The following is a 10844-nucleotide window of genomic DNA, read 5'->3' on the forward strand; positions in this document are numbered from 1 at the left end:
ATTTTTTAACATTAATATTTCCAAAAGTAAATTTTATAAAAAAACTATCCATTATACAATTTATAACAAAATTTTGGTTTCACCCTAATAAATATACACGTACTTATAATTATAAAAGTGATCTAACCTAAGTGAAAATTTAAATAAAAAAAAAAAGAAATAAGTTAACATCAATCATCTCCTCATATCACATTACTATTAAATACAATAAATTCAATGTAATTTTCACGCGATATATTACTTTTCACAAATGTACCGTTAAATAGTGTTAGTTATTTCAATATTATATTATATAGAATTCATTTAATGTTCAAATGGTAATCCTTTAAATTCCCTTCCTCCTCAAAAAAAAAAAACTAAGAGATATATGACTTAGACCACTTTCATAATTATGGGCACATATTTTATTTTGTTAGCTTTTCTTCCCTCCTTCCCTTCCTTCCCAACCCTTGTCTGCCTGCCTGCCTGCCTGCCTGCTTGCTTGCTTGCCCGCTGTTTTATACGCATCACTACTTTAACTTCTTTTCTTTATTTCCTTCTATCTTCTTACCCCCTATGCCGTAGGTAACTCGCTCAACTTAGCGAGACGAAAGAGAAAAAAAAAAAAAGAGAAAAAAGGAAAAAAAAAAAAATAACTGCAAGCAGCCAAGCAACCTCCTCCTCTCCCAACGTTTATCCCTTCTTGAAAATTCTCTTGAGATCTAAAGTGTCTCGAACACTACCAACCAGATAGAAGAGAGAATGTATGTAGTATATATGTGCGTGATAGTGAAAGAGAGAGAGAGAGAGAGAGAGAGATAGAAATAAAGAAAGAAAGAAAGAAAGAAAGAAAGAAAGAAAGAAAGTGCTTTTGACCTCGTATTCTCTTCTTCCGCTACGGTGTTTTACATGTACATGCTTTTTATGGGCTAATTTTTAAATCCACCTCAAAGTTTACATTGAATTTTAATTCAGTTCTTCTCGGTGTTTCTATATATTTCTATCTCCCTCTTTCACTTTGGTCATGTTAATGATAATAATATTAACGCATACACACATTTTGGACATCGCACGTATGCAGTTCTGTGTCAATTAGGCTAATTCCCAGTGTGAGAGGAACTCTGGAAGACAGCCGTCTCGTATAACTGTATTGAATTTGCAATAGGATACGTGGATCTTCGATTTAATCAAATACCATTTGGATATATATATATGTTACCGTCAAAGCCGATAATCAGTCATTGCTGGTAATTCCTCGACATTACTATGAATGCAAAGAGCCTTCAGACGAAGTCGGAAATTGAAAAATTCTTCCACTTTTTCCTAGGCATCGAACATAATACTTTGATATTCTATAGAATATCAAATTACTATTTAAACAACGTTGAAAAAAATACATTTTCAGGCACAGACACATACAGCCATACGCAACCCCTCCCCCCACAAAACAACCCATACAGGTAAAGAATATTTCGTTTTAAACCTGTGTATCTTCCGATACGATAGGGAACAAAATATACAGATTTCCGTGGAAATCTCTATGAATATCTGTCTAGCTAATGTCTAGAAAATAATATAAAGGGTGCACTTTAATTTAATATAAGAGTCATTAAAATCTATTCACTTCTAGTATAAAAAATATTTACAGAAACTTTTCAAAGAAACATCAGAAATTGCAATGCTGTAAATTGTACAATTTTGCTATTTCTTTGAAAAGTTTCGGTAAATATATTTTATACTTATAATAAATAGATTTTAATGACTCTTATATTAAAAAAAAAAAATACGCTCTTTTGTCTACGAATAGAATACTTTGTCGAGTTATAAATTGATCTGCAAAGGTTCAAAAGATGTCAGAGAATACAATGCTGTAAATTGTGCATCTTTGCAATTTCTTTGAAAAGTTTTGGTAAATATTTTTTATACTAAAAGTAAATAGATTTTAATAAAACTTATATTAAATTTAAGTACACTCTTTTGTCTACGCGTAGAATACCATATCGAGTTATAAATTTAGCATTTAAAGTTCAGAAAATGGCAAAGAATGCAATGCTGTAAATTGTGCATCTTTGCAATTTCTTTGAAAAGTTTTGGTAACTATTTTTTATACTAAAACTAAATAGATTTTAATAATTTTTATATTAAATTAAAGTACTCTCTTTTCTGTACGCGTAGAATACCATATCGAGTTATAAATTAATCTGCAAAGGTTCAAACAATGTCAGAGAATGCAATGCAGTAAATTGTGCATCTTTGCAATTTTTTTGAAAAGTTTCGGTAAATAATCTTTATACTAAAAGTAAATAGATTTTAATGACTCCTACATTAAATTAAAGTACACCCTTTTTCCTACTTGTAAAATAACTTATCGAGTTATAAATTGATTTGCAAAGGTTCATAAAATGTCAGAGAATGCAATGCTTTAAATTGTGCATCTTTGCAATTTCTTTGAAAAGTTTTGGTAAATATTTTTTATACTAAAAGTAAATAGATTTTAATAATTTTTATATTGAATTAAAGTACACCCTTTGTAAAATACCTTATCGAGTTATAAATTGATTTGCAAAGGTTCAGGCTATATTTTCTAGACATTAGTTGGATAGATATTCATAGAGATTTCCACGGAAATCTGTATATTTTGTTCCTTATCGTATCGGAAGATACACAGGTTTAGAACAAACTTGGGTTGTTTTGGGTGGGAGGGGTTGCGTATGACTGTGTGTGTCTATGCCTGAGAATGTATTCTTTTCAACGTTGTCTAAATAGTAATTTGATATTTTATAGAATATCAAAGTATTATGTTCGATGCCTAGGAAAAACTGGAAGAATTTTTCAATTTCTGACTTCGCTTGAAGGCTCTTTGCATTCATAGTAATGCCGAGGAATTACTAGCAATGTCTGATTTCCGGCTTTGATGGTAACATATATAGATATATGTATTCAAAGAGAAATTGTTATTTATCGATATTATGTGTCCAAAGAGAATATTACTGATCGATATATTATCGTCTCTATTTTTATTTTTTACTTTTTCTTTTTTTTTCTTTTAAATCGAGCAACGTGAATTTTTGATAAAGCACTCAAAGTCTTCGATCAACGAACGAACGAACAAAATATTCTTGGGTGAAAGGTTGTAATATTAATGAGACGTGTATGTGTGAGAGTATTAGATAAATCGATCTCAACGATTGAACAAAAAAATAGTATAGGAAAATGTTTCTAGTATCCAGTTAGTAATATGCCTGGTTATGGTTGTGTGAAATCAGGTAAAATGTTGGAAGATTGTAGAATTTGTCTAGGTGTGTGTATTATGTATTTATGAAATATGTTGATCTCTAAACTGATAATGATATATGCATTTGTTTATAGATGTTTGCATGTGTTACTCGTGAAAGATCGATATTGGATAATGTTTAGATTCGCATAATCGTTTTTGGTATATGTATGAAATATTAATGTATAAAAATAAACTCAAATGATTGGTCTTTCACTGATGTATTTGATATTTGTCGACAAACGAACATCTAAATTTTGACATTATCGAATTTCGGTATTTCATAGTAACATGTATATATTAATAATGCGAATGAGATTAGGGAAGTTTTGAATAGACCAACAAAGGGAGAAAACGGAGAGTAAAATAGAGGATTCTCGAGTTAACAAACTTCACAGTATAGTAGTTTCGAAAGTATTGTATTTTAACACTAAATTGTTGAAACTAATCAAAATTCGAGATTCATTTGCGATTTTATTCTTATATATTTGGAAAAATTTTAATCAATTTTTTCGTAGAATTATCAAATTTATACGAATATTAATTCATTTCTCATTCTCGTCTTGTAATTTTTTTCAAAAATCCATAAATGTTAATCCTTTGAGACACCGGAATTCAATAAAATAAAAAGTTCCCACGTTGGATAGAAATTTGATATCCTTTCGAATTTGTACAAAGTTCGTTTATTTTTATCAACGAGTAATTCTTTGCCACATTGTATTAACACCGATTTTACGCGTTAAACATTTCATTCAGGCCGCGCGTACCACCGGTGGTACACGCTGTGACATATTTATTTAATGCGTTGAAATGTCAAATGGCTTTGAATGCAAAATCTAGGAAAAACGGTTGAACACGGAACGCGTTAAATAAAGAAATAAAAATAACAATAATAATAATAATAATAATAATAATAATAATAACTTGATTAAGTTTTCAGTTATAGGATGAGACTCAAATAGTTCCACCATGTATATTTACGGATCCGAAAAAGTGTTGGACATTTTTGATACACTAAGAATTAAACCAACATGATTTAGAATCTTTTATATTGTTAATACTTTATTTAATGTATTAATATTATAAGAATAATTTATTTATTCGAAATTTTTTGGGAAATTTCTTTAGTTCACGCGTTAGAATTACGAAAAATATCGTATAATATCTTTTGCCACAAACAGTTTACACACGGTTATGCAGACGTAAGTAAGCATTCTCCCTTCTAAAGGGAAAACACGTTGAAAGGTAGGATGGTGCATCCATCCACCCTTCGAGCTCCTTAACTTTGCCCAGATACGATGCAGAAATGGATCATGATTATTCATGGTGAACGTGCACCGGCATCGACGAGAGATTCTCGATGCATTACGTCATTGAATCTTCGGGGTAGGAAAACTAACAGCTCGATGGAAGAGCCAGGGATTGAGAGAAAAAGACACACACACACACACATATACAGAAAGAGAGAAAGAGAGAGAGAGAGGGAGAGAATGCAAGATCCGAGAACAAAGGTTTAATCCGATAGATGTTTCTTCTGTTAAAAAACAAAAGAAAATAAACGAGTAAAATTATTTATGCACTAATCTAATGTAGTTAGAAGTAATTCAATTAATTGTTTATCACGACCAATCAAAAATTAATAATAAATATATATATCACAGAAGGAAAAGTTAGAGACAAGATGAAAAGAAAATAATCAAAACATCACGTTACGATCTTGTTCAACGTTTCATCCCCTTTTATTGAGACTTTTTTAGCAACTCGATCATCAATGTTCAAAATCTTTTAAGTACTACAATAAATATGTTAGTTTTAATAATTAATTACACTTAGCATAATTTAAATCGTAATTAAGAAATCAGTTTACAAAAAAAAATATGGGCGGAAGGGGGTTGGTTTGAGAAATATGCAAAAAAGAAAAAAAGAAGAAAATTTTTCGGAAATCGGAGGTAATTAAAAAACAAAACGCGTATTAACGTATACGTGTATTCAAATGGGGAAAATCAAAGTGACGTTTAAAGAATAAGAATGAGTGCGCGCTTATATATGTGTGTGTGTGTGTGTGTGACAGAGATAGAGAGACAGAGAAAGAGAGAGATATATCGGTGGTAACGGAATTAAGTATTACTGAATCTATGTGCAACAATTACGAACCATTTAATTAGAGGCGGAGGATTCCCATACCGCGCTCTGCAAGTGAGCGTAGCGATCTCACCTGCTCGGGCTGTCACGTTGCTGCCAGGTAAAATAGGATGGTTGTCGTACTCTATCTGTGGTCGCTGAGGGCTGACTGCAACGAGAAAATTAGCGGGGATTAATTCTACGTACGCGTGTATGCTTGGATCCATCCATTCCTCTGGATGGATGGTATAATAGTTCGTACGTGAGTATGTGTACGAATACGAATACGAGTACGATTATGAGTATGGGTATGAGTATGAGTATGAGTATGAGTGTGAGTATGAATGTGAGCATGAGCTTGCGCTCATGAGTGCTGCGTGCACCCAGGGATTTAGCGCATTGCGCATATCTCACTGTTCGTTGCGCACCACGCAGAATATCAGTTTGCCTATCTCTCTCTCTCTCTCTCTCTCTTTATTTATCTATCTATCTATCTATCTATCTATCTTCGTCTACTATCTATCTACCTCATACTGTTCATTCACGTGGCACGGATATTGTACATTGCCTCGTTATTATTACGTTATGTTTATCCACTCTGCTGTCTTGATCGTTCTCGCATTAAAATGAGAGAGAGAGAGAGAGAGTGGGAGAGAGAGTGGGAGAGGGAGAAACAACAGGAACAGTGGGGTGAGTTTATTTTCGTTCGAAGTATTATGTTGTTATACTGGATAAATTTTTAGCGAGACCGAGAATATGATTTTTCCCAAGCAGGCAGGCAGGCAGGCAGGTAGGTAGATATGGTTTAATTGTTTTTAATTTCCAAATTGGTTGGTTAGAATAGAAAATCTATGTGTGTCCTATCGTTAAATTATTTTGTTAGTTTATAATTACGTTCGTTTATTAAATCGTTAAATTATTCTCAATCAACGGTCGATCGGATTCGGGGGGTGGGGACGGGGAGTGGAGGGGGGAAAGGTGAAGCAACGTAAACGAGAATTTATTGTTTCAATTTGGACGAAATATAATAATGGAATCGGTATTTCCTTTTTTCTTTTTTTTTTCTTCTTTTTCTTTTTTCCTTTCATTTTTTTTTTTTTTTTATTTGACACAGAAATAATACCGACGATAAAATTCAATCAACGAAAATCTACACTAATACAGGAGTTACTCGGGTATATATTAATAATAATAATAATAATAATAATAATAATAATAATAATAATAATAATAATAATAATAATAATAATAACGGCAACAACTTCGTTGTTTCGGAAAATTATCACGATTTTAATTTGTATTATTTCTACAATTCAGTTTATTGTGAAATATTATCCGAAAGATTACTTCGTCGTATCTTCCTATTAATTCGTAATTAATATTAGATTAGATTCACATTAAAATCGGAATATTCGAATTATTATCTCGAACGTTTTAATTGACATTTAAATTAAACTAATTGCAAATTAGAATTTTGGATGAAAGATTTACGAGTAAACGAGTACGTTTAAAAATTTCACGTGACAGTTTTTCGGTCAAAAAAAAACAAAAAAACAAAAAAAAGAAAAAAAGAAGAAAAACAACATCTTATCGTATATTTTCGTTTTTACGTTTTTCTCGAGAAATAAATTTTCGTATTTATTTTTTCGCATATATAAGGTGAAGAAAAACAAAAAAAAAATAGAACAGAAACTTACCCCTGACGACCAGCCTAGCTTGTTCCGATGCTAGAGCGTCTTGCGTAGTAAAATCACTGGCGGTTACTTGGCACTGCCATAAACCGTCATCGAATTCCAAAATGGCCGACCTGACCCAGAGCGAGCAATCTCCCATGTCCGGTGAACCAACCCACTCGTACTTCTTCAAGTGCATTCCGATTGGCTAGGGACACACGAGTAATATGAAATCTTTAAAAAGTTATACATCCCATATGACGCATGACCAATCGTGATTTTTCACTTTTTTTTTCTTATTTATTTATTTGTTTATTATTCATCAACGTCACCACAATTCATTTCCCAAGACACTCGTTTATTTTAAATGAAATAAATTCTTCATTTTATTTTTGGCAAACGCGTTTAATATAGTAAGTAGTGTTCGACGAATAACAAATGCAATTCTCATAAATTCTTCTTCTTCTTTTATTTCTTTCTTTCCACCCTGCCTCCCCCCCTCCCATTCTCACCCTCCCCCACGCGGAAAAAACAGCGTATTAAATTTCAATATTTTAAAGCGAGAGCTCGACGTTTACGTGGAAATAAAAAAAAGGAAAAGAAAATATAAAAAAATAAAACGAAAACAAAAAAGAGAAAAGAATAACAACCCCGAGACGGGGAGAAGTGAAAGGAATGGAGATAAACCCCTTCTCCAAAAAAAAAAAAAAAAACAGAAATAAAGAAGGAAAACGCTTCATAAATTCAGCTTTTGCTAAAAAGAATTACATCCGAAAAAAATCCCGTGTTGTGGTGGTGGGTTTTCCCAACCCTCCCCCTCCCACCCACCGGACGAAAAACACATTCGCCGCAACAACAAACGATATGTATGGGGTATACGTACGTACACGTAGCGCGTGTCTATGGTGTTAAAGTCAACCGAAAACCGCAACGCATCGTACATTGTGTCGTACGTTGGTTGCCACCACACCACGTACGTTTACGTTATCAGCAATAATATATTTCGGAGAGAGAGAGAGAGATAGAGAGATAGAGAGAGTGAGAGAGAGAGAGAGAGAGAGAAGTGGTAACTGGTGCACCGTCAGCATTTAACAAGGGAAGTATCTTCGTTGTAATCGACGATGGGAGGGGGAGGGGTAGGGGTAGGAACGTTCGTCGATCGTTAAACGTAACCAGAATTCTCTGGTACATCTCTTCTAAACCCCTAACCTTAACCCCCACCCACCATCCCTAACCTCCAGCCCTTTTTTACAATCTCTTTCTATCTTTCGTTTTTGGTTGGTTGGTAGGAGAAAGCGTTTCCCTTGAAATGAATCATTGCTTCTATCTCTCTCTCTCTCTCTTTCTCTCATATTAAACCTCTCTTTCGTCTAATAACCCTCAGCCTCTTCTTTCTCGCAGATTAATTCGTTCCGAAGTAGGAAAGTGCGGTCTTAGCAAGTTTCGCAGTCATAATGTGGCCGTAATTCAAGGATCGATTTTGTCGGGTGCCCATATAATCCGACTCATCGGTTCCTTTCTACCCCATGTTCAATGAGTTATCGAGAGAATATATATTAGGGTGGTCCTTATTTACATCATTTTGCAAATTTTTCTTTTTCCCGCCTCCTAAGTATCATAATATGATACATGAATACGTGAAATGTGTGAATAAATGGAAAAATAAATTTTCTGTAAATTTGTAATTTTTAATTTTAATATTAATCTACAATTGTGTATATCTAACAAATTTCTAAAGTGTATTTTGTATGTTATACAAGACTTGAATATTCGAATAGCAAATGATGAAATTTTATCGTACATCTTTATAATAATTAATATAAATATAATTGTTAGAGTATTTCATAAGATTTCCCTCTTTTTTGTTTTCTTTTAACGAATAATTATAACTTTCCTTTTATTTGAATCATTTATTTTTCGAATAGTTAACATAATCTCGAATATGTCCTGATATTAATACAAATTTCAACGAGTTATTTTCCCAAAGAGTTATATCATTTGTGTTTTATTTTTTAAATTAATTTCTACGGGGTTAAAAGAGTAGAAAAATAAAAAAGAAAAAAAAGAAAAGGGGTCGTTTATTGTTGTTATATTCATTCCATCTTGTTGTTATATCGGTAACGAACGACTCTGAGTAACTGAGTGAGTGAGTGAGTGAGTTCCCTGAGGAGAGAAAACATAGGGGGTTTATCACTCGACGGCAGACACAATAATACAATGGGAAATCCTAGCGATGATTATTTGCGCGCAGATGAAGAAGGAAGGAAGGAAGGATGGAAGGATGGAAGGAAGGATGGAAGGAAGGATGGAAGGAAAGAAGGAAAAGGGCCACCGGCGGCGTTGGTTGTTCTATGCACTCAGGAATGAGAATAATGAGTTGCTTTTCTCGTTGATGCTCGAGGAACGAACGAACGAATGAACGAACGAGAACTAACGGTCGGTTCAAGCGGTACCATCACCTAACTGTTATACTAGGTATATAAGTATGTAACCTGCATTAGCATTTTTTATACTTGCTTATGCGAAAGAATAAACTATGCAACATGTATCGTCGACTTCATCGAGTGCAGCAAAGTGCATTGAGTTATTCGAGTACTCCTACGAACCTTTCTTTGCAGGAAGAATCTTAATGTTAGGAAAAAAAAATAAATGAAAAACTAAATTCACTCTAATGCAAACGTAAAGATGTATACTTAAGTCAGGATTTTTATTTTACCGTATGATAAAATAACTCACTTGGGAATTTTGATTTATCATTAATGTTATATAATATATATGTAGGATTTGGTTTTGGGGAAGAGGTATTGATTAACTTACACCCAAAGTCAATTCTACTTAAAATAATATATTTAATATGGATATATAGGATAGAGCCTTATAATTATGCTTCACAAAGGTCTTTAAGTCACGTGATACACTCCCTCTATCAACCGATTGTGCAACTAATAACTGACACACTTACTCTCTATCAACTGTTTATAACAACTCTCCGTAATAATAATAACAATAATCATGATCAGTAACCGATACCTCCCAATATATACAATAGTCCCCACCATGCCCCTACTTGCTTTCTCACGTCTTCTAGAACATTCGATTATTTCTTATTCCTACATATATATATTATTATTATTATATATATTATATAATAATTATATAATATATTATTCTATATTCTTATATATATTATTAATAATTATTTAATATATTATTCTATATTCTTATATATATATTATTATATATATTATATAATAATTATATAATATATTATTCTATATATATATAATTATTCGGAAATTTTATTCGTAAAAGGGGATTCGCCTAACACACGTACGCGTGCAACAATACTTCCTCCTGAGTTGACAATAGAGAAATCGGTATACAGTCGCACGCTCGTTGCATCGCAAATTAACCCTTATATGGGTCGTTCGTACATTCCTACGACCCCTATATGTAACGTTAGTTTCTCGATAAGGACCCCTATGTGAAATGTTTGTATGTTTGTTTGCTTGTTTGTTATTAACTAATACATTAGAGATCGTGCCACTTTCTGTTCAATCATATTATCCTATTAGAAATCTGAAATTCTGACAAATCGGTTCAATATTTCCCATCAATCGTATTTTCAATCGGGATCGTATGATACGCGAAAATCTTTCTTACCTCCTGACAACTTATATTATTCTATTAGATATCTTAAAAGTTCTGACAAGAATCGTGTCAATAACAATGACATCTTTTGAATATTATCTCATAATTAGATTTAAAAGAACAATTTTTAATCAAATATTTGATTT

General features: G+C 32.6%; 1 protein-coding gene across 2 annotated transcripts in view; it reads right to left on the reverse strand.

Moving 5' to 3' along the window:
• LOC106789153 (hemicentin-1) overlaps positions 1–10844 on the reverse strand; it is a 151240-nt gene that overhangs the window by 21008 nt on the left and 119388 nt on the right. For both annotated transcript variants that reach the window (XM_014753118.1, XM_014753119.1), the window contains exons 3-4: positions 7072–7255; positions 5408–5543 (exon numbers count right to left, since the gene is read on the reverse strand). In XM_014753118.1, coding sequence (XP_014608604.1) covers positions 5408–5543; positions 7072–7255 — 320 coding nt within the window. The remainder of the gene's footprint in view (positions 1–5407; positions 5544–7071; positions 7256–10844) is intronic.

This window comes from Polistes canadensis, unplaced genomic scaffold (genome assembly GCF_001313835.1).
Source record: "Polistes canadensis isolate GaletaPanama2010 unplaced genomic scaffold, ASM131383v1 scaffold_166, whole genome shotgun sequence".
Taxonomy (NCBI): Eukaryota; Metazoa; Arthropoda; class Insecta; order Hymenoptera; family Vespidae; genus Polistes; species Polistes canadensis.